Source organism: Manis pentadactyla, chromosome 3 (assembly GCF_030020395.1).
Source record: "Manis pentadactyla isolate mManPen7 chromosome 3, mManPen7.hap1, whole genome shotgun sequence".
Taxonomy (NCBI): Eukaryota; Metazoa; Chordata; class Mammalia; order Pholidota; family Manidae; genus Manis; species Manis pentadactyla.
In genome coordinates, this window is record NC_080021.1 from 112,606,869 (window position 1) to 112,632,035 (window position 25,167).

The 25,167-nt window shown below is 40.7% G+C and overlaps 1 protein-coding gene across 4 annotated transcripts; it reads left to right on the forward strand.

Moving 5' to 3' along the window:
* Positions 1 to 196: 196 nt before the first annotated feature.
* On the forward strand, positions 197 to 24,279 carry THNSL1 (threonine synthase like 1). Of its 4 annotated transcripts, none has more exons than XM_036880925.2 (3): positions 197 to 397; positions 20,221 to 20,327; positions 21,069 to 24,279. In XM_036880925.2, exon 3 carries the CDS (start codon positions 21,098 to 21,100, stop codon positions 23,327 to 23,329), a length of 2,232 nt encoding a protein of 743 aa, XP_036736820.2. In that variant the 5' UTR covers positions 197 to 397; positions 20,221 to 20,327; positions 21,069 to 21,097; the 3' UTR covers positions 23,330 to 24,279. The 4 variants fall into 4 exon arrangements, with proteins under 4 accessions (XP_036736820.2, XP_036736818.2, XP_057354271.1 ...); XM_036880923.2 differs by having other exon boundaries at positions 198 to 397; positions 21,047 to 24,279; XM_057498288.1 differs by lacking the exon at positions 197 to 397 and adding an exon at positions 578 to 707 and having other exon boundaries at positions 21,047 to 24,279.
* Positions 24,280 to 25,167: the final 888 nt, after the last annotated feature.

The window sequence follows — 25,167 nt, forward strand, 5'->3', positions numbered from 1 at the left end:
TAATAAAGCTCTTGTGCGCAGGCGCCAATTCCGGTACGGGTAAACTGAGCGGCGAAAGACACGCTGACGAACGCCAACGTCGAGAGCCGGACAGTGCTGAGGAGGAGCCCAAGGAGCCGGGAGGGTTAGAGAGGGTGGAGCGCGGCGAGAGTCACGTGTCCGATGGGCGGTTGCTCAGAGTGGGCACGCCGCGCTCGCAGGGCGGCCCGGCGCAGGCGCGGAGGCGGCTGCAGGGGGCGGGGTCGGCCCTAAAGCGAGGCTTCGGGCCTGGGTTGAGGGCGAGCTAGGGAGAGTGCCGGGGGTTCCGGGCTCCATCCCGAGGCGGCGCTGGCGGCTCCTGGACTCTTCTTTTCGTTTCCTTTCCTTTTCCCCCCGTCTTCTCAGTGTGATTTTCTTGGTGAGTTATTTGAGGAGAAAGAAAGGGAAACTGTAGAAACCAACCCATGCCCATCGCATGCTTTACCGTTTCGTCGCTTTCCGTTACTCGGTTGTGATCGCGACCCTATGTGTGTCCTCGTTTTTCCGCTGCTTTTGACCTGGGATGCTCGTCCTCCGCGCAGCCCTGCGCGCCACCTGTGGCAGAGCGCGTCCACGCCCTCCCATCCACCTGTCGCGCGCAACCCTCCCCTCCGGCTTCCTGCTTCTGCGCCTCGCGGGTTCCTGTGCCCTCCGTCCTCTTTACCCCCTGATCCGGCCCCTCCTCTCAGGTAATTCTACACAGACGTGTGGACTTTGTTTTTTAAACGATCAGCCTAAGTCAGAAGGGGAAGCTTTTTAAGTGGGCCCTTGAATTTTCATATTATTTGGTGTTCCTTTTTGAAAAGTGTCTTTTGTGACAAGCGGTTTCGTTCCGTTTGGAACCATTAGATCTTCTGTACACCTATTTATGCCTCCATGACTGCTGAAAGAAACTCATTTAGAAGGCTTTGCCATCCCAAGCCTCTAAAAGATATTTGGCAGTATGATTTAAGAAAGAATATAGATGTTCTGAACCAGCCTTGCAGAGGCCACTGTGCCCAAGGGGAATAAAGATGTTCGAAGATAAAGGAGAACACTAGTTTTGGTCGTCTCACTGTCAGGGTGCTCGGTAGAGGGATTAAAACAGCACAGTGGCTCGGTTAAGTTGGTTGCTACTTACAAAGCTTTGCTGAATGTGTAGGGTTGCTTGGACTCTTAGTGAAGTTCATTATCTAAGAATAAATACAGTTTTTTCTTATGCAGTTGATCGGATTATTTTTATCCCAGGCATTTTACAAACATCTTATTTCGGGTAAATGGCACCTTGAAGATGGTGCCCCAGTTGCTCCCGTCAGATTTTGTTTTTCAAAGTATTTAAATGTATATACCACTTTGCCCTTCTCCTTCTCCTTTCACTGTTGCTTTTGGAGTGTTTTTGTTGTTGTTGGCTTTTGATTTTGGGGGGTTTTTTTGCTTAACATATATAGAGAAAAATGTCTTCTCTATACATGCAAAGATTTAGACTGAAGATGCAGAATGATTACATCATTACCAAAAGCATAGTCATTGGCCAAACTTATAAATTTTCTAATTAGAAGGAACATTTGGAGTATATTCATGCTAATCAGTTCCTAAAACAGCCAGAAAGAGTTCCCCTTGGTATTAACCGCCCTTAAATAGTCTTGACTTTCTAGTGTTACTGAATACAGTAATTTCACTGATGTCACTATATTGTAATTTAAAAGATACTAAACAGAATTTAATATGTCACGAGTATATTTTAAGTTTACAATCATGATGAGGTTAAATCATGTGGAAAGGAGATTTTTTTTACTTCGATATTTGGCCCATAATTCTGCTTGCCTTTTGAAAGAATATTTACAAAGAATGTATTTCTAGTTTTATAATTCCCTCAAAATGGCAATACTGTTCAAGAAACGGCTATGTGCATGTATGTGCACTGGGTATTATTGTTGGTATACCATCAGAGGTAATGAACTTTTTCTGTAAAGGGCTAGATAATAAATATTTTAGGCCTTTGTAGGCCAGATGGTTTGTCAAAGCTACTCAACCCAGCATTGTAGCTCAAAGGCAACCAAAGACATTACTAAACAAATGAACAAGCAGAGTTGTGTTCCTGTGAAACTTAATTTACAAAAAGGGTAGTGGGCCAGATGTGGCCTGTGGGTTTTAGTTTGCACAGACCCTTGGTGTAAGTGGCTTGTATGTACAAACTAGGTTGTTTTGCTGATGATTAATATGCTTAGATGAATAAAGTGGGTGTAGGTGGGAATATAAATAAGACAATTGGGAGGAAAATAAACCCTTCATAAAGACAGACACTGTTTACAATATTTTTCTAAGTTATAGAATTAAAAAGAGTACTCAGAAAGTCTTTTTGAATTAAATACTCAAGACCATTACGAGGGTATCTAATAGCAAAAAACTTAATAGGAAAGGCTTACCAGTTTGATACTAAGATGAAGGCAAAGATGAGCAGTAAACTTGGAAAATTATGCTTTTGATTGTAAGATTCCTATGATTAGAACATGGCACTGGGGTGTGTGGTCCTACCCTCTCCACCTTGTCACTTCCAGGCAGGTAGGACTTCCAGGGAGGTAGGAGCTGACTGACTGGAGGGCTTGTTGAGAGGATTTTTGATCAGTGGGTAGATGCTGCAGGTCTTTACCTCTCCGTGGTTAGTTTATATCCTTTTATAGTCACATTATTTCTTGTTACTTACTGGAAAACAATTTATGGCTGTAACAATGCAGTAATTTAAGCCTTTTAAACTTCAGTATCTTTCATAGATGTAGTCTTCTGAGAAATTTACATAGACATTGCATTAATACAGGATGACAAGCATAATCATGGCATAAATGTTTTCAAAAGTTCATTTAACTCTGGCAAGGTCTCATGATAAAATAATTTTTGAAGTGGCATAAATATTTTCAGAATTTCATTTAACTATAGCCAAGTCTCATGATGAAATAATTTTTTAAGTGCTAATGTTTTATTTTGGAAGACTGTGTAACCACAGATATTTTAAATGGGTGACAAATGCTAAATCGTTTTGACTAAACAGGAGTTTGTTTCCCAGAGGAATTAGAAGCTAGGAAATTTTATAATGGAATTGAAAATTCTTATGGGCCATTTTGGAAATAAAAATTGATTAATGGGTTGAGTATGATTTTGGTTGGTTATCAGTCACCTAGTGTAAACTTAGGAAGACTACACTGTAAGTATACTGTTGAAAATTCATAGGTGTTTTTGGCTTACAAGTGTAACTTTTTTAGCATTCATAGGAAATAAAACAGGTTTAAAACATAATTTCTGTGCCTTTTTTCCCTTGAATTCTTCATACAGTTTTGATCAGCTTGCTATAGAAATGTTAAATTTTGTGCCTTGAGGTCATTAACAAAATTCAGTCAAGTAAATTTGAAGATCTAATTGGCTTTATTAATGGATTCATGAATTGGGCCTCAGCCCCTGAAGCAAGTAGAGAGAGATGTTCCAAAAAATTGTATAACATGGGAGGTTTTTATAGACAAGAGGGTGGGGGAAACATTATTAGCAAAAGAAAGGAAAGAATTGTTTTAGGCAAGGTTATTTTCTCAGGGGGAAACTAGGGGGTCTTATAATGTAGATTACTTCATCTTATTTTAGGGAAGATGTAGAGGGCTCATGTAACAGATTATTTTATTGATGATTCTGACCAGCAAGTTCCTGACTGCATTTCTGGGGGAGGTTGAAACTATCATTGGGTTCAAGTTGTAGGCCCTGGTTCGGTGAGTTGGCCTAGCAGAAGTGACATCATGTTGGGCCTGTGTGTTTCTTTTTAACAAGGTCACATAGTATTTGAATTAATTGATTAATTGTACATGTGGACCTTTTGCTTTTGTTTTTTTAAAGTTCTTGCTGTGATACTAACATATTACTTTTCATTTATCTATTTGAATGACAAATGTCTTTTCTGTGTCGAAAGTATCTATTGGAGTTAGTGGGTCAAAATGCTCCACTATTAGTGATCAATAGGAAAACCTATTGTAAAATTATTAATATATAATGGAATTTTGTAGATCTTCCATCCTCTGAGGAGTTAGAGAGTATTAACTAAAATACTTTTGTGTAGGAACTTGGCTCTTGTGGGGAAAAAAATGGAACTTTCTGACCAGGATTCCTGGTTGGCCTTAATAGTGTCCATTGGGTATTTAATAAGCACCTATTTGCAAATTTATGGGATGTTACCCATGACAGAACCACTGGTCAGTCAGGGGAGGGGTGGAGAGGAAACAGCCATTCTCCCCTCCCCTCAATTCCTGGTATGTAATTGGTCAGGTGTTCTGTCAGTAACCAGAGACCGCCCATAGAACTCCTCTGGGTGCAAGGTAGCCTGTCTTGGATAGCCTGGCGGGAGCTGTGGGGCCCTGATGGTCCTGGAGAGTTAGGCCCAAGAGTGGGGAGCAGAACCTGTAGCTGGCCTGGGGAGTGCATTCCAGCCAGCTGTGTGGTCTGTGCCCACCGTGGTAACCCCCTTTATCACCAGCTTCCTGCCCTTGCCTTTTAGTTGGTGTCTGTGAATTCATGGAGAACTTGCCCCAGGCAGGAAACCGCCTTCTACCAGAGATACAGCTCTACAAAAAATACTTGAGAACATTAATGATGCAGTAAAAACTGAGTGCTTTGTGGCCAATACATTTGGTCTTTAAGTACTGTTTTTGATTTCTAACTCAGTGTGACTGACTTCCATTTAATTTAAAATAGTTTTGATGTTTGGCCAAAGAAAAATGCCAGTTCATGCCACTGTCCTGAAAAACATATTAAAATATAAGTAAATGAAAAAAATCTAATGACTTGGCTTGAATCATAAAGGAAAATATGCAGTTGATCCTCACTTTTTACAGGTTCCACATTTTGAATTCTCACTAAAGTTTATTTATAATCTGAAATTAATACTTGCAACACTTTTGTTAGTCCTTCATGGACTGCACACAGTAGTGAAATATTTAAATCAGCAATGTGCATGTTCTGAGATGAGGTCAAACAAGGTCATAACTCTGCCTTTTTCTTTCAACTCTCATACTGTAAACAAGGGTCCTTTTCACATTCTGTTTAGTGCCACATTTTTCGCATTTTTGTGCTTCTAGTTGGTGATTTGGCTGTTTAAAATGCCCCTCCTCCCCCATGCTAAGTGCTGTCTGGTGCTCCAAAGGCAATAAGGCTGTGATGGGCCTTGCAGAGAAAATCAGTCTATTAGGTAAGCTTCATTCAGGCATGAGTTAGAGTGCTATTGGCTGTGAGTTCAGTGGTAATGAATTATACACATATATACACACACACATATCATATACATACATATATATAAAATAAGAGGTCCTTAAACAGAAACACACATAAAGCAAGGTTCTGTATTGATCAGCTGGCAAAAATGCTTTGGCCAGAGGTCATAGGAACCTAACCCTGTATTTACTCTCAGAGCAGTTGTTCAATATTCACTAATTCAGTATTCATGGTGACTTTGTAGAACATAACTGCCATGAATAACAAGAATTGAGAATACTACTTCTTAAGTAAAAAGTTAATTTCCAGGTAAAAGTTACATGCTGTGAGCATTATTCCATCTTCTCTTATCTTTCGGTTTGCTTACAATGGAGGTTGAAGCCCTTAAATTAACTTTGACTCAATGTTACAAAACAAAATTTAGTTTGTAGCTTAAAAGAATCCATTTGCTATGGATTCAGTGTGACCAAAGAAATTGACCTCAAAACACTCTTTGGGGTTAAAGGGTCTTACAAAACTGCCGTTCGGCCCATCTCACTCTCCTGCTCAAGCAGCAACCACCGGCCCTCTCTCTCACCTCTCGGGTACAGATAAGCCCTCTGTTGCCCAGGTAATTACCCATTGATATGGAGATGAAAGATGCAAATGCACTAAAGCCTACTTCTCTACACCTCTGAACGCCTGTTGATATGCAGATGCACCAAAGCCAGGTGAGACATTCTGGAAATACTACAATTCTACCCACACTCCTCCCCTCCAGGATTATCGCCTTACAATCTACACACTTTCAATCTTCCGCAATGGTCCCTGTGCGAGAAAGCTGGAGCACTGTAACCAGATTCTACAATAGCAACAGAGGATAACAACAACTTAGAGATAATAAAAATTAAGATACAGAAAGATTTTGATACAAAAGTTATAATAATCCTCAAGCCAGAGGAGGTTCCAGTCCACAGAGACTTTAGGGGCAATAAGACACATGTTTTAATGTTACCAACAAAGGTAAATCTTGTCCTTCAGGTAGAATGCATGCAAGAGAGTGGTCCTGTGATAGGACTGTAGCAGGAAGGGGGTCCCTTCCAGGTCTAGTATACCATACTTTTACTCCTTTCCCCATGGGGTTACTGAAGGGTCTATATATAGTGCTACTGGAGGTGCATGCACTGGCCACAGTGATAAAATAAAACTCTCCAGTAAGATGCTGCTACCTTCTGGCTGTTCAGGATATACTACTGTAACCTTTGGTGGCCACTCTGCTGTTATTCCAGGAATACACAGGAGGCCAGCTTCCAGGCCTTGTCCATAAGGTGCCAGGAGAGCCAGCCATTGTTGGTCCATGTGTCAAAAGGTCCAAGGCCATGTCCACTCAATGGAGTCTCCGAGGTTCAGTGCAGTTGGTGCTGGCAGCAAGATGTTATTCTGGTGGCCAAACCTTGGCTTCAGTGATTCTTCCTTGGTTTGTACTTGCAGTTGTATAGGGGAGGCAGCCATATGTGTTAACATGTCCACAGGGCTCAGAGCTCCCTTTCGGGGTCTCTCATTCAAACGCCATAGCACAGTCCATAGGTGGACTGACCATCCCCGCAGACTATTGGTATCTGACTTTAGTCCAGATTTTAACAAGCCATTGGTGCCTCTTTATCATGCCTGCTGCAGTAGTATTGTATGGCACATGAAACTTCCACTTGATTCCCAGCTGTTGTACCCATTCTTGCAGTGTATGTCAAGTAAAATGGGTGCCCTGATCACTCTCAATCACCTGTGGTTGGCCATAGGCAGCAAAGAGACACTCCAGGCCTCTTTTGGTCGCCTGCTGGTCTGCATAACGGGTAGGAAAAGCAACCAGAAGTCCAGTAGCTGTGTCCACACAAGTCATTGCATACCGATATCCTTCTGACACAGGTAGAGGCCGAATATAGTCTACCTGCCACCTGATGAGGAGTATAGGCCCCTTAGCTATTGTCCCATGTTGCTGTGGAACTCGGTGTAAGTCCCTTTTGGAGCACATGACACACTCCTGCCGGGCTCTACTAACTTCTTCAAAGGTCATAGGCAAGCCCCACCGACGGGAAACAGCCCACATTGTCTTTTGCCCTGCATGCAACAAACGCTGATGTAGGCATTGGGCTACATCAGAGGCAGGCTTTCCTTCAACCAATGTATCTGGGCCAATTTATCTGCCTCATCATTTCCTAGGGATGCCAGTGGCAAATGACCTGTCACATAGTATACTGTAATTATTTTAGTCTGACCACAGGCCCATAATTCTTGCCCCCAAAGGGGTCGGTGACCAACCAGCCAGTTAGCATGGTACCAGGTTGGTAGCCACAGGGTCAAGCCCCAGTAGACAGCCCAGCTGTCAGTGCAGACAACTGTAGGGGAGGGCTCCTGGCTGATCACAAGCCACACAGCCCACAACTCTGCCCATTGGCTGCTCTTCCTCTCACCATCTTCCATCCATATTTTCTCAGTCTTAGGATGGAACGCCATTTGGGGGGCTGCCCACAGCTGGAGCCATCTGTGTACCAAGCATCTTCAGGTATATGGGCTTTTCCCTCCCAAAAGGGACTCTCTGCTGCTTATGGTTCGAAAGCAAGTTCTTCCTGCTTTTTACTGGTATAGTCACCAGCCCAACAAGCGTTGGAGTTCTTCACTCAAGGGGCTACTAGAGAGGGCACTACGCTGCTGTAGGTAAGCACCCCACTTGACTAGTGTGGGTGTTTGTGCCACACCACTCCTTGGCTTTTGGGTCCAGTCTCGTACCCACCCCAAGATGGGATAGGTGGTTATTGCCTTTATTGGAGCCATTCTAGTGATGGGTTCTGTCCGCCAACAAGGTGTGATACACGGCAGCCAGTTGTTTTTCTATCAAAGTGTATCGTACCTCTGCCCCTTTCCAGAGTTGTGACCAGAATCCAAAGGGTTGGCGAGTTCGTTCAAGCTGCTGCCAGAGACCCCAGCCATAACCATCTTGAGTGACATGAACATCCAGCTCACAGGGCTTTGACAGGTCTATCACACTCAAGGCCTGTATGTCCTTGACTGCCCATTTTGCTATAGTAAAGGCAGATACACATGTCTCATCCCAGTCCCACCTGACACCCTTTCATACCAACCGGTATAAGGGCTTCAGAATTTGTGCTAAGTGCGGTATAAACACTCTCCAGTAGCCAGAAGACCCAGAAACTCCTGTAGCAATGCTACAGTTGTAGGATTTGGAATGGCCTGGACTTTATAACTGCTTCTGGTATAACTTTGGTCTTACCCAACCAAATGACCCCCAAAAATCTGACAGACAAACCAGGTCCCTGAACCTTGGTGCTGTTCATAGCCCATCCTTTCTCCTGTAAATGTTGCAGCAGTCTAGGTACTGCACCTTCTAGATCTGAAAGAGAATTGGATGTGAACATGACATCATCGATATAATGGTACAGTGGCACCATTGGCAGTTTCTCCCATGTAGCCAAGTCCTGGGCTACAAGTCCATGACAGATGGTAGGCCTGTGGAGGGATCCCTGTGGAAGGATGGTGAAAGTCCACTGCCATCCTTCCCATGTGAAGGCAAACTGTTCCTGACTTTCCTGCTCAATGTCAATGGAAAAGAAGGCATTAGCATGATCTACCACATAATGGTATGTTCCTAGTTCATGGCTGAGGGTATCCATCAGGCCTGCAATAGAGGGGATAGCAGCATGCATAGTGGGTATGACTTTATTCAGTTCTCTGTAATCCACAGTCATACGCCAGGAGCCATCTGGCTTTTTTTTACAGGCCACACTGGGGAATTGAAAGGACTATGGGTGGGCTTTATAATACCCACCTTTTCCAGCTCCTGAAGAGTTTCTCTAATCTCTTTATGCCCTCCAGGCAGTTTATATTGTTTGGTATAAGTCACCTGCCAAGGCACAGGCAAAGCTATGGGCGGGTGCCTAGCATGTCCCCTCAGAACTGCCTTCACCACACGTACTCAGTCTGAACTCACCTGCAGTGGTCTGCAACCATAGACCCTGCAGGATATCAATCCCCAAAATATACTCAGGAATAGAAGATATATACACAGTATAGTCCTTTGGGGGTAGACGTCCTATTCCCAAAGGGATTTGGGCTTTTTTTACTCTTGATAGCCTTCCCCCTGTATCCATCTCTGATAGTGGGGGTCCCGGGGAACCGCTCAGGGTTACCATGAATCAATGAACATTCAGCCCCTGTGTCCACTAAAGCCAGGACATGTTGTATGTTCACTGGGGACCAATGGATAGCTATTTCAACATGTGGCCTCTGGTCACCCCCTGGTCCCTCAGGGAAGATACCTTGACCTTTCCCTCAGTCAAACCGTGTTCCCCAAATCACCTTCCAGTGTGGGCTCAAGTGAGGTTGGCTCGTTTTCCAGCAGGAATTTTTGCAAACACACAGGCCGGACTCATGGCTCTGTCTCTGACCTCTGCCTCTTTGGTCTTATTGGCTGGAACTGCTGCTCTGGTTTTAGCTGTTGCCATAGCTCTAGTAAGATCCTACTGGACTTCCCATCTAATTTCTTTCTATCTGCTGCTGCCCATATTAAATCAACCCACATCTGGGTCCTTGTAACCTTCATAGGGCCCTGTAAATTCTTCTTGTGAGTAACAGGTCTTATTTCTTTCTGGATTCTCATTGTTTCTGCCTCTCCTAAGTCTGCTACTGTACGTGTCACCTCGCTTATGGGATGCCCTAAGTGAGGGGAAAGAATGGCCACTAGAGACCCAAAGAGGGATGTAGGAGCCATTTGAAGTACAGTATTTCTCATCCCAGTAGTGAAAACCTCTTCATCTGGTACATAATTATCTGGACTATAGATGTCATTTCTTTTTTTTTTCTTCACGTTTTAATATGCTTTTATTGACAAAACGTGTTAAAAAGATAAGGTGAGGAATGATTTCTGTAGATTCCATTAGTGATTTCTTTTTATTTTTTATTTTTTTATTTTTTTATATTTTGGTATAATTAATCTACAATTACATGAAGAACATTATGTTTACTAGGCTCCCCCCTTCACCAAGTCCCCCCCACATACCCCTTCACAGTCACTGTCCATCAGCACAGTAAGATGCTGTAAAATCACTACTTGTCTTCTCTGTTGCACAGCCCTCCCCGTGCCCCCACACACACTATACATGCTAATCGTAATGGCCCCTTTCTTTTTCCCCACCCTTATCCCTCCCTTCCCACCCACTCTCCCCAGTCCCTTCCCCTTTGGTAACTGTTAGTCCATTCTCGGGTTCTGTGATTCTGCTGCTGTTTTGTTTCTTCAGTTTTCCTTTGTTCTTATACTCCACATATGAGTGAAATCATTTGGTACTTGTCTTTCTCCACCTGGCTTATTTCACTGAGCATACTACCCTCTAGCTCCATCCATGTTGTTGCAAATGAGGATCTGTTTTTTTCTTATGGCTGAGTAATATTCCATTGTGTATACGTACCACATCTTCTTTATCCATTCATCTACTGATGGACATTTAGGTTGCTTTCATATCTTGCTATTGTAAATAGTGCAGCAATAAACATAGGGGTGCATCTGTCTTTTTCAAACTGGAGTGCTGCATTCTTAGGGTAAATTCCTAGAAGTGGAATTCCTGGGTCAAATGGTATTTCTATTTTGAGCATTCTGGGGAACTTCCATACTGCTTTCCACAATGGCTGAACTAATTTACATTCCCACCAGCAGTGTAGGAGGGTTCCCCTTTCTCCACAACCTTGCCAACATTTGTTGTTGTTTGTCTTGTCGATGATGGCGATCCTCACTGGTGTGAGGTGATATCTCATTGTGGTTTTAATTTGCATTTCTCTGATGACAAGCGATGTGGAGTATCTTTTCATGTGTCTGTTGGCCCTCTGCATTTCTTCTTTAGAGAACTGTCTATTCAGGTCCTCTGCCCATTTTTTTTTTTTTGAGAGGGCATCTCTCATATTTATTGATCAAATGGTTGTTAACAACAATAAAATTCTGTATAGGGGACTCAGTGCACAATCATTAATCAACCCCAAGCCTAATTCTCAACAGTCTCCAATCTTCTGAAGCATAACGAACAAGTTCTTACATGGTGAACAAATTCTTACATAGTGAATAAGTTCTTACATGGTGAACAGTGCAAGGGCAGTCATCACAGAAACTTTCGGTTTTGATCACGCATTATGAACTATAAACAATCAGGTCAAATATGAATATTCATTTAATTTTTATACTTGATTTATATGTGAATCCCACATTTCTCCCTTATTATTATTATTATTATTATTATTATTTTAAATAAAATGCTGAAGTGGTAGGTAGATGCAAGATAAAGGTAGAAAACATAGTTTAGTGCTGTAAGAGAGCAAATGTAGATGATCAGGTGTGTGCCTATAGACTAAGTATTAATCCAAGCTAGACAAAGGGAACAAAACATCCACGGATGCAGAAGATTTCTCTCAAAACAGGGGGGGTGAGGTTCTAAGCCTCACCTCTGTTGATCCCCAGTTTCTCACCTGATGGCCCCCCTGTGACTGTGCCTGTCTTAGGTTGTTCCTCCCTTGAGGAATCTTACCCGTCTCTGGCTAACCAGTCATCTTCCGGCTCTGCCCATTTTTTAATTGGATTATTTGCTTTTTGTTTGTTGAGGTGTGTGAGCTCTTTATATATTTTGGATGTCAATCCTTTATTGGATCTGTCCTTTATGAATATATTCTCCCATACTGTAGGATATCTTTTTGTTCTATTGATGCTGTCCTTTACTGTACAGAAGCTTTTTGGCTTGATATAGTCTCACTTGTTCATTTTTGCTTTTGTTTCCCTTGCCTGGGGAGATATGTTCATGAAGAAGTCACTCATGTTTATGTCCATGAGATTTTTGCCTATGTTTTTTTCTAAGAGTTTTATGGTTTCATGACTTACATTCAGGTCTTTGATCCATTTCGAATTTACTTTTGTGTATGGGGTTAGACAGTGATCCAGTTTCATTCTCTTACATGTAGCTGTCCAGTTTTGCCAGCACCATCTGTTGAAGAGACTGTCATTTCCCCATTTTATGTCCATGGCTCCTTTATCGTATATTAATTGACCATATATGTTTGGGTTAATGTTTGGAGTCTCTATTCTGTTCCATTGGTCTGTGGCTCTGTTCTTGTGCCAGTACCAAATTGTCTTGATTACTGTGGCTTTGTAGTAGAGCTGGAAGTTGGGGTGCGAGATCACCCCCCCCCACCCCGCTTTATTCTTCCTTCTCAGGATTGCTTTGGCTATTCTGGGTCTTTGGTGTTTCCATATAAATTTTTGAACTATTTGTTCCAGTTCATTGAAGAATGCTGTTGGTAATTTGATAGGGATTGCATCAAATCTGTATATTGCTTTGGGCAGGATGGCCATTTTGATGATATTAATTCTTCCTAGCCACGAGCATGGGATGAGTTTCCATTTGTTAGTGTCCTCTTTAATTTCTCTTAAAAGTGTCTTGTAGTTTTCAGGGTATAGGTCTTTCACTTCCTTGGTTAGGTTTATTCCTAGGTATTTTATTCTTTTTGATGCTATTGTGAATGGAACTGTTTTCGTGATTTCTCTTCTATTAGTTCATTGTTAGTGTATAGGAAAGCCACAGATTTCTGCTTGTTAATTTTGTATCCTGCAACTTTGCTGAATTCCGATATTAGTTCTAGTAGTTTTGGAGTGGAGTCTTTAGGGTTTTTTATGTACAATGTCTTGTCATCTGCAAATAGTGACAGTTTGACTTCTTCTTTACCAATCTGGATTCCTTGTATTTGTTTGTTTTGTCTAATTGCTGAGGCTAGGACCTCCAGTACTATGTTGAATAACAGTGGGGAGAGTGGGCATCCCTGTCTTGTTCCCGATCTCAGAGGAAAAGCTTTCAGCCTCTTGCTGTTCAGTATGATGTTAGCTGTGGGTTCATCATATATGGCCTTTATTATGTTGAGGTACTTGCCCTCTATGCCCATTTTGTTGAGAGTTTTTATCATGAATGGATATTGAATTTTGTCGAATGCTTTTTCAGCATCTATGGAGATGATCATGTGGTTTTTGTCGTTCTTTTTATTTATGTGGTGGATGATGTTGATGGATTTTCGAATGTTTTACCATCCTTGCATCCCTGGGATGAATCCCACTTGGTCATGGTGTATGATCCTTTTGATGTATTTTTGAATTCGGTTTGCTAATATTTTGTTGAGCATTTTTGCATCTACGTTCATCAGGGATATTGGTCTGTAATTTCCTTTTTTGGTGGGGTCTTTGCCTGGTTTTGGTATTAGGGTGATGTTGGCTTTGTAAATGAGTTTGGGAGTATTCCCTCCTCTTCTATTTTTTGGAAAACTTTAAGGAGAATGAGTATTATGTCTTCTCCATATGTCTGATACAATTCCGAGGTAAATCCGTCTGGGCCAGGGGTTTTTTTCTTGGGTAGTTTTTTGATTACCGCTTCAATTTCATTGCTGGTAATTGGTCTGTTTAGATTTTCTGTTTCTTTCTGGGTCAGTCTTGAAAGGTTGTATTTTTCTAGGAAGTTGTCTATTTCTTCTAGGTTTTCCAGCTTGTTAGTGTATAGGTTTTCATAATGTTCTCTAATAATTCTTTGCATTTCTGTGGGGTCCATTGTGATTTTTCCTTTCTCGTTTCTGATTCTGTTGATGTGTGTTGATTCTCTTTTTCTCTTAATAAGTCTGGCTAGAGGCTTATCTATTTTTTTTATTTTCGCAAAGAACCAGCTCTTGGTTTCATTGATTTTTTTAATTGTTTTATTCTTCTCAATTTTGTTTATTTCTTCTCTGATCTTTATTCTGTCCCTCCTTCTGCTGACTTTAGGCCTCATTTGTTCTTCTTTTTCCAATTTCAATAATTGTGACATTAGACTATTCATTTGGGATTGTTCTTCTTTGTTTAAATATTCCTGGATTGTTATATACTTTCCTCTTAAGTCTGCTTTTGCTGCGTGCCACAGAAGTTGGGGCTTTGTGTTGTTGTTGTCATTTGTTCCATATATTGCTGGATCTCCATTTTAATTTGGTCATTGATCCATCGGTTATTTAGGAGCATGTTGTTAAGCCTCCATGTGTTTGTGAGCCTTTTTGCTTTCTTTGTACAATTTATTTCTAGTTTTATACCTTTGTGGTCTGAAAAGTCGGTTGGTAGGATTTCAGTCTTTTGGAATTTACTGAGGCTCTTTTTGTGGCCTAGTATGTGGTCTATTCTGGGGAATGTTTCATGTGGACTTGAGAAGAATGTGTATCCTGTTGCTTTTGGATGTAGAGTTCTATAGATGTCTATTAGGTCCATCTGTTCTAGTATGTTGTTCAGTGCCTCTGTGTCCTTATTTTCTGTCTGGTGTATCTGTCCTTTGGAGTGAGTGGTGTGTTAAAGTCTCCCATAATGAATGCATTGCATTCTATTTCCTCCTTTAGTTCTGTTAGTATTTGTTTCACATGTATTGTGCTCCTGTATTGGGTGCATGTATGTTTATAATGGTTATATCCTCTTGTTGGACTGAGCCCTTTAACATTATGTAATGTCCTTCTTTATCTCTTGTTACTTTCTTTGTTTTGAAGTCTATTTTGTCTGATAGTAGTATTGCAACACCTGCTTTTTTTTCCCTGTTGTTTGCATGAAATATCTTTTTCCATCCCTTGACTTTTTATCTGTGCATGTCTTTGGGTTTGAGGTGAGTCTCTTGTAAGCAGCATGTAGATGGGTTTTGCTTTTTTATCCCTTCTTTTACTCTGTGTCTTTGGAATGGTGCATTCAGTCCATTTACATTTAGGGTGATTATTGAAAGATAGGTATTTATTGCCATTGCAGGCTTTAGATTCATAGTTACCAAAGGTTCAAGGTTAGCTTCTTTACTACCTTACTGTCTAACTTAACTCGCTTATTGAGCTATTATAAACACAGTCTGATGATTATTTCTCTCCCTTCTTATTCCTCCCCCTCCATTCTTCATATATTGGGTGTTTTGTTCTGTGCTCTTTTTAGGAGTGCTCCCATCTAGAGCAGTCCCTCTAAAATACCCTGTAGAGGTGGTTTGTGAGAGGCAAATTCCCTCAACTTTTGCTTGTCTGGGAATTGTTTAATCTCTCCTTCATATTTAAATGATAATCGTGCTGGATACAGTATTCTTGGTTCAGGGCCATTTTGTTTCATTGCATTAAATATGTCATGCCATTCTCTTCTGGCCTGTAAGGTTTCTGTTGAGAAGTCTGATGATAGCCTGATGGGTTTTCCTTTGTAGGTTACCTTTTTTTTCTCTCTGGCTGCTTTTAATACTCTGTCCTTGTCCTTGATCTTTGCCATTTTAATTATTATGTGTCTTGGTGTTGTCCTCTTTGGGTTCCTTCTGTTGGGAGTTCTGTGTGCTTCTGTGGTCTGAGAGGCTATTTCCTCCCCCAGTTTGGGGAAGTTTTCAGCAATTATTTCTTCAAAGACACTTTCTATCCCTTTTTCTCTCTCTTCTTCTTCTGGTACCCCTATAATGCGGATATTGTTCCTTTGGTTTGGTCACACGGTTCTCTTAATATTGTTTCATTCCTACAGATCCTTTTATCTCTCTCTGCGTCAGTTTCTATGCGTTCCTGTTCTCTAGTTTCTATTCCATCAGTGGCCTCTTTCATCTTATCCATTCTGCTTATAAATCCTTCCAGAGATTGTTTCACTTCTGTAATCTCCTTCCAGACGTCATCCCTTAGCTCTTGTATATTTCCCTGCAGCTCCATCAGCATGTTTATGATTTTTATTTTGAATTCTTGTTCAGGAAGACTTGTTAGGTCTATCTCTTTCTCAAGGGTTGTGATTTTGCTCTGTATGAGATTTTTCTGCCTTTTCATGGCGATAGAGATAGTTTGTGGAGCTGGCACAAGTGATGGCTGGGAGAACGTCTCTTCTTGTTGGTTTGTGGCCTTCCTCTCCTTGGAGAACAGCGACCTGTAGCGGCTTGTGCTGGGCAGCTGCGCTCAGATGGGGCTTCTGATTCTTGCCTGGGCGCTATGGTGTTTAGCTCCGTGTTTGCTGTGGGCGTGGCCTGCCTCAGGCTGCCACTCCGATATGGCGGAGCCGCATCGGTGGGGAAACGGCTGGGAGGCTGTTTATCACTGTGAGGGGCCTTCAAGCTGCCCTGCTGCCCAGGGGGTTAGAGTGCCCAGAGTTCCCCGGGATTCCCAGCTGCTGGGCTAAGTGTCCCAGGATGCTTCCGTCCAGCACTGAGGTCCCTGTCCCTTTAAGACTTTCAAAAAGCACTCGCTTTTCTTTGTCCCAGGGCCGCCGGCTGCGGGGACCCACTCACAGGTCTTACTGTCCTGTTTCCCTAGTTTCCAGCACCCGACACACGCACTGTGTCTGCGCTCTGGTGCGGATGACTAGGGCTGGATGTTTAGCAGTCCTGGGCTCCCTCTCCCTCCCTGCTCCGACTCCTCTCCTCCTGCCGGGAGCTGGGGTGAGGGGCGCTCGGGTCCTGCTGGGCTGTGACTTGTATCTTACCTCCTTCGTGAGGCACTGGCTTCTCGCAGGTGTGGATGTAGTCTGGATGTTGTCCTGTGTCTTCTGGTCTCTCTTTTTAGGAAGAGTTGTATTTTGTGTATTTTCAAAAATATATGTGGTTTTGGGAGGAGATTTCCGCTGCTCTACTCATGCCGCCATCTTGGCTCCGACCCAGCCCATTAGTGATTAGATGGCATTTCTTATGCCTAGCTCTTGTAGCACCTATTGGAGCTCAGCATATGTCTGCCATCTAACAGGAGAGGATGGCAGATCATGCTGATTGGGCCACACAGCACGAAGTGCAGCCATAAGCCAATTGAGGAGAGGGTGACTCCCTGGGGTCTGATGTGCATTTTGTAATCACTGCCTCAAGGCAGGCTGCACTGTCAGGGAAGACAGTTTTCCCATCTCTGATCCCGACAGAACAATTCCATCCACCCCTAAGTCCCACACACACAGGAGCCAAGCTGATATTGACTCCAAGGGCTTCTGTCTAAATCGGGAGCCCAAATCCACCAGCCCAGCCTGAGTACAGGGGTGGACCATACAGTGCTCCACAACCTGGGGAGGGGGCTGCTCCTCTCCTTGGGGAACTTTCAGCTGCTGAGTCTTTATTTTCTTTACAACCACTGGGCGTGCTTTCAATACAGGAGGCACCAGTGCCTCAGGCACCACCCCTTCATCCTGCTCCAGCTCCTCCATTTCTGGGACTGATGGCACCTTTCTCTCCCCTCCCCCGAGTGCCCTCTGCTACAATCTTTACCTTTTCTACTGTGTCTCACAGCAATGCTACCTCTGTCTTTAGAAGCTCTCTTACCTTCAGCTCAATGCTGCACAGCTGCTGTTCTCGTGCCACCTCTGCCTGTGCTTCGCTCAGGAGCTCATCTTTTCCCTTGATGGCCTCTTGCTCCTTCAGAACACCCGCAATGCTGCCATCTTGTCTCCAATGGCTTCTTGCTGCCGGCGCACTCGTGCTGCCTCCTCCTGCATCAATATCATCTCTGTCCTCAGGGCATCCACAGAACTTTGCAGCTCGCATTCTCCTACGGCCTCTTGCAACAATGCCACTTCCCTCCTCAGGGAATCTACTGAAGTTTGCAGCTCGCGTTCTCACACCGCCATTTCTTGGGTCTCCTCTGTAGACCTTTTTAAGACTGTGCGAAGCAGTCAACCTACAGTCCCTGCTGCCCCACGGGCACTCTGCTTCTCAAAGGCTCTGCTTACTATACTAAGAGCCACCCCTACTGCCTCAGGTGTCACCTCCACTTGTGTCCAGTCCTGGGGTGGGGCCCAATCCTCTAGGAGGCAAGCCACCTCAGACCACATACCCTTTGGGGGACAATCCACTGTTTCCCCATTCACAGGGGCAGCCCGCTGAAGTACCCCTCCCATAAGGGCAGCCTTTCTTTTCCCTTGGTCAACAGTGAACCCTGCCGACTTTTGCCAATTGTCTTGATAATGGGTTTCAGCCCAGGCAAGTTCACTATGGATTCAGTGTGACCAAAGAAATTAACCACAAAATGCTCTCTGGGGTGAAAGGGTCTTACAAAACTGCTGTCTGGCCCATCTCTCTCTCCTGCTCAAGCAGCAACCACCGGCTCTCTCTCTCACATCTCCAGTACAGATAAGCCCTCTGTTGCCCAGGTAATTACCCATTGATATGGAGATGAAGATGCAAATGCACTAAAACCTACTTCTCTACACCTCTGAAAGCCTGTTGATAAGCAGATGCACCAAAGCCAGGTGAGACATTCTGGAAATACTACAATTCTACCCACACTGTTACATGTGATAGCCCTTAACAATTGCCTTCTGCCAGTTTCAGGAGGATTTTTATAGTGAAATAATATTGATATTATCAACTAATAAATCTAACTGTCATAATTTTCATAAAGCAAAGGAAAAATAAGATTACAAAAATGAGGTGAAGTTGACACATATAATGTTTGTGTTATAGACTTCTACTTTTAATGGAGTTGATGGTAGGTATTGTAGCAACCAATATAAAGTGGAAATTACTTAAAAGGTCCAGTGTCCATAAATCAAACCAGCTACTCAGGTATTATACAATCATTATTAACAGAGACTTATGAAAGTTATGCATTGGTAACTAAAAAGGAAGACACTCTGTATAGGAAGTTAATCAGGCTGTTTATCAGGGCCTTCAAAATAGCTAGTGTTAAAATACAGTATCAGAGTACAGTTTAATAAAAGAAATTGCTGATACATTCAAGGATACAGTTCTCTGGTCATTGGTTTACTCCAGGGCAAGAATTAGACTGTATATAACAAAACAGTTCTCAATTTACAGATAAATACCACTATTTTCTCTGAAGGTTTATAAACAAGCAAAATCATAAATAATATGCTTAGCTCTGTGCCTATTCTGATTCAATTTATATGTCATTGAATGACAATAATTAATATTACTACATATATGAATATTCTTATGTGCCAGCTACTATGATAGGTGTTTTGAATTTACTAGAAACTCTTTTAAATAGCTAAGGAAAACCTGTAGATATGGCTTCATTTGTGCTTTTTACAGTAGATGTTACTATGTATAAGTCACATAGTAATTCAGATAGATAAAACGACCTAAAAGAGTAATTCAGACACTTGCAGCTTTAGTCCACAGATTTTTTTCCTCTGATCATTAAACATACAGTTAAATCATTAAAATTTTACGTGTCATTCTGAAAGATTGTATGTTTCTTATTATTTGGTTATGTTTTCTTTTATATTGCTTAATGGCAGAAATTCCAGCAGTACTGTTTGGTAAAATTCTATAAGACACATGTTGGGGAGAAAAACAGTGTCTTAATCTTTTAAATTTAAATTTGGGGAAAATGAAAAGAGTGAATTCATTATTTTTTGTACTTTCATGTGAATATTTGAATAATAGACTAGTCTTTTTGGAATTTTATGATACTGTTTGTAGTTATTTTTCCACAGTAGACTCTGCTTTTTGCAAAGATTGACTTTGCCTCAACATCAACAAACTCTTCATCTGATTGGCTGCTGTGTGTCTTATGTTTACAAGTCAGTGGGAGTTAAGCACAGCATAAATAAGCTGGAAAGCCAAATAAGGAAATGTATTTCTTCTCTTGACAGTTATAATTTAATTCAGTGTTAGCTTAAAATAGTTTAGATGTTTAATATCAGAACACAGTTTAAGTAGTATAGATGATATAGTAGTAAATGAAAATTTTTAGAACATATTTAAACATACCGTCTAACATTTAATATCACTTAGTTGTAATGGGTTCTACCATAGGATATGTGAAAAGCTCCACTACGTGTCTGTAAAGTTACTGTAGTCAAATGAACATTGTGGCAGTTAATTGAATTGCATTTTACATATGACTAAAAATTTGACTGGTCTGGCATACATTTGTGACTTAACAATGAGTGTATTTCCAAAGATGGATTTGACCAGTATGGGGAATTGCTGAGCCTCTTTGTATTCCAGAACAATTTTTTCTTCTCATCTTTAGAAACACTGCTGAGATTCTTTGCTATCACCCTGGAGTCTGGGATTTGAGTTAAATCTCTCCACTGATGACGTTTATAGTACAGAAACAAAAGTGATGGTCCCAGGCAGGTAAGGTTATAGATACATAGCCTTTGACCTTGCTGTTGACTATCAATTTTTCCTAATTATTTGTATAATATTATGTCTTTCACTTTAGCCTTTTTTAAAGACCATCAATGTGAAAAATATGTAGGAATGATTAATAATATGTATGTAAAAGTCACGTAAGAAAGAAAATGTCATACCTTTGCCCTATAGTTTGGAAAGTTACTTAAGCATTTTATAAGCAAATGTCTTATTCTAGTTACCTGTTGTGAATTCTGTAACTAAGAAATTAATGAATACCATGATAGTCTACCAACATGTTCATGTATCTAAAGAGAAATTATTAATAAAGAACATTGTTCAGCTTTTGTGAATTGCTAGTAAATAGCATTCCAACTCCAAATAATCCTTATTTATATGGGTTATAAACCATGCAACAATTTTCATTACTAAAAGTACTAATTTGATTTAATACATATTTTTAAAAAGCACCTATGATAATGGCATATTCTAAATAAAGTTTGTGCCGCTTATAGTTTCAAATTGTGGAAGTTTTGATTATTCAATGTCTTGAGTTGAAAACATTATTAAGAAGATAATGAGCAATGTAAAAGTTTGGGTTCAAATGCTTTTAAAAATGTCCCAACAGATTACATATTGTGAGCTTGGTTGTATTCAATATCAAGATTTTAAGTGTTGAAATAAGTAACAAAATGTCTTTTTTGTTTTTATGTTTTAAAAAGGACTAAGGCCAGTTTTTTTTAGGTTGACTTGGGCAGAAAAGTGGAAAGAGAATGCTTCACTTTACCCGACATCAGTATCTGAGACAAATAACCCAGAAATATTTTTCTAGTGTATATATTAAAATGGATAAACATGCACAGCTATTTCTTTCAAGTACTTTTGCACTTGCAGAATTAAGGAAGTCATGGCATTCAACCTACTCTCTGTTTGGAGACAAAAATATTATCCTGATGGGACCTCCTGGTGCTGGGAAAACAACAGTAGGCAGAATAATAGGTCAGAAACTAGGTTGTTGTGTCATAGATGTGGATGATGATATCCTTGAAAAAACCTGGAATATGAGTGTGTCTGAAAAATTACAGGATGTTGGTAATGAGCAATTTTTAGAAGAGGAAGGAAAAGCCGTGTTAAACTTCTCTGCATCTGGAAGTGTGATTTCCCTTTCTGGGTCCAATCCAATGCATGATGCTAGCATGTGGCATCTGAAGCAAAATGGAATAATTGTGTACCTGGATGTGCCCCTAACAGACATAGTTAGTCGTCTAAAGTTAATGAAAATAGATAGGATTGTAGGTCAGAATTCTGAAACATCTATGAAAGACTTACTTAAATTTAGAAGACAGTATTATAAGAAGTGGTATGATACTCGTGTTTTTTGTGAAAGCGGGGCTTCCACAGAGGAAGTAGCTGACAAAGTGCTTGATTCAGTTAAAAGATACCAAGATGTAGACTCAGAAACATTCATCTCAACAAGACATATTTGGCCTAAAGACTGTGAACAGAAGGTTTCAACAAAATTCTTTAGCGAAGCTGTGATTGAGGGGCTGGCTTCTGATGGTGGACTCTTTGTTCCTGAGAAGAAGTTTCCAAAATTAAACTGTAGAGAGTGGAAAGGCCTAGTAGGAGCAACATATGTAGAAAGAGCACAAATACTCCTGGAAAAGTGTATACATCCTGCTGACATACCTGCTGCGACTTTGGGAGAAATGATTGAAACTGCTTATGGAGAAAACTTTGCCTGCTCAAAAATTGCCCCTGTCAGGCACCTTTCAGGCAACCAATTCATCCTGGAGCTGTTTCATGGACCAACAGGATCATTTAAAGATTTGTCTTTACAGCTTATGCCTCATCTCTTTGCATACTGTATTCCACCAAGTTGCAATTACATGATACTTGTAGCTACTTCAGGAGACACAGGGAGTGCAGTCTTGAATGGTTTTAGTCATCTTAATAAGAATGACAAGCAAAGAATAGCTGTGGCCACATTTTTTCCTGAGAATGGACTAAGTGATTTTCAAAAAGCACAAATAATTGGCAGTCAAAAAGAAAATGGGTGGGCAGTGGGTGTCAAGTCAGATTTTGATTTTTGCCAGACAGCACTGAAAAGAATTTTTAAAGATTCTGATTTTACTGGCTTTCTTACTGTGGAATATGGAACAATCTTAAGTTCAGCAAATTCCATGAACTGGGGCCGACTGCTTCCCCAAGTAGTTTATCATGCTTCTGCATATCTTGATCTTGTTAGCCAAGGATTTATTTCTTTTGGAAGCCCTGTTGATGTCTGTATTCCCACAGGAAACTTTGGTAACATTTTAGCGGCAGTATATGCCAAAATGATGGGAATCCCTATTCGAAAATTTATTTGTGCCTCTAATCAGAACCATGTTTTGACTGATTTTATAAAAACAGGACATTATGATCTAAGGGAAAGAAAATTAGCACAAACCTTTTCACCAGCAATAGATATTCTCAAATCTTCAAACCTGGAACGACATTTACACTTAATGGCTAATAACGATGGACAATTAATGACAAAATTATTTAATCAATTAGAAGAGCAGCATCACTTCCAGATAGAAAAGAAGCTAGTTGAGAAACTTCAGCAAGATTTTGTAGCCGGCTGGTGCTCTGAGGCAGAGTGCCTAGCAGCTATTCACTCCACCTACAATACTTCAGGGTATATTTTGGATCCACACACTGCTGTTGCAAAAGTGGTTGCAGACAGAATGCAAGACAAAACCTGCCCGGTGATTGTCTCATCTACAGCTCATTACTCAAAGTTTGCACCTGCTATCATGCAGGCTTTCCAAATTAAGGAAATAAACCACACTTCATTAAGTCAGCTTTATTTACTGAGTTCATACAATGCATTACCTCCACCACATGAGGCTTTATTAGAAAGGACAAAGCAGCAAGAGAAGATGGAGTACCAGGTCTGTGAAGCTAATGAGAATGTCATGAAGAGTCATGTGGAAAAACTGATACTAAATTGGTTCTTATAAAAATTTCTGAGTACAGTATTTTTCTGTTGATAAGCATGCAGTAATAAATCACAAAAGTTGACTTGGAATGTAAAAGCATTTTGTTTTATATGTAAATATCTATGTAAGATCTATTACCTTGGAATTTCAATAGTCTAATCTCTAGGCGTAAACATTGGACCTGAACATGCTCCTTGGATCCTTAATCTAGAAATGACAAAAAGATAGCATAGTGCATGAACTCTTGTGCTGTTGCATTGTGCTTTGCACTCATGAGGGATAATAAGTTTCCACTCCCTCACCCCTACTTTTAAGTGGACCCAAGATGTCTGATACTCAATTTGACAATTTAAATATTTGAGTATGATTGTTAAGTACTATATCTGTAACCATTGCTAGTTCTGTATTGAGTACAAAGATAATTTACCACTCATGTCTAAACTTCTGTGGAGGAAGTAGTAAGCTCATCTGTTATGACAGTGTTTTTTTTAGCTTTCTTCAAACTTGATTTTGGACTACAATTATGTGTATTCTGCACCATCCAAATCAGATATATGCTCTGTCCTTCACCCCTCTTTGGATGTTTAGAGCTAGGATGATATATCAAGAGACGCTGATTTAAATGCAGAATTAAATAATCCACAAAACTACTTAATAGTGGATACAGAAATAAAATTACTTACCTCTTTCAAGAGAAGAGTTTTCCAAGATTCAGAGTACTTGAATAGTCTTAAAGAGGTATATTTATGATTTTAGGTAGCAGATTTCCTGTATTATTTGAGTCCTTACCTATATAATTTGTTGAATGTCTCTCTTCAATGAACATTGTATTTCTTGGCAACTAAAACCACACAACTGATGCACATATTTAATTTTTCTTTCTTCATAGTAATAGTACTTTTTAACCATGATCTACATTTGTGAATTTACTGTATGCTTTATTTCTGAATTAAAGATTGCCATTGAAAGGACCTGTTAGTGTAATGGACTACTCTCAACCACAAGATGGCATTCCTAACATAATTTGTCTTTACTCATAACATCCTGCTTCATTTTCTGGGAGAACCACTCCCATGAAGAAACACACTGAAAGTTGTAAAAAAGCATTTTTGTAGTTTAATGAGCAAAAACTGTGTTTCAAATTTAAGGAACAATTATGTGTTAACATTTGATCTCTGGCTTAATTTCAGAAAGTAAGGTCTAAAACCAAAAATTGGAAACCAAGAAAATAATGGAGCATTCAAAGTTTGCTTATTCATATATGTCTTAGTTATTTTTTCATTTTTGTTTGAGGATACTTGTTTCAGTAGATGACATATTTAGAAAATGCATCTAAATGTTCATTGTGTGTATGAAAATGTGCTACTTTTCTAAAAATGGTAGAGGGGGACAGTGTTAAATAACATGATTTCTGCCCTTGAGAACTATAGTTAAGGGGACAACACACAAATCATGTACAACACAAAAGAGTTATTGCAAGATAGTTCATGAGTCAGTAAAAACCAAGTGATATAGTTCAGTGTGTTAAAGTTTAAAAGGAAAAGATTACCATGGAATAGTCAGAAAAGGTTTCACAGAGAGGTTGGAGTGAGCCTTGAAGGATGGGAAGATTTTCTAGGTGAAAAGGAAACAGAAGTATATACCCAGCAGAGACCAGGAAAACAGGTAAGGAGAAATGTCCAACAGGTAAGAGAGCACCTGCATATATCTGGTGAGTTTCTTCTCTCACTGTCCAAAACTATTAGCCCTTGGACACCTTTATTTGTGCACAAAACTAGTTCTGGCCCTTTCTTTTCAACTAATAACCTTGCCTCATTCAAGAGGAACAAAACATCAGATGTGACATACCTCAGTTTCCA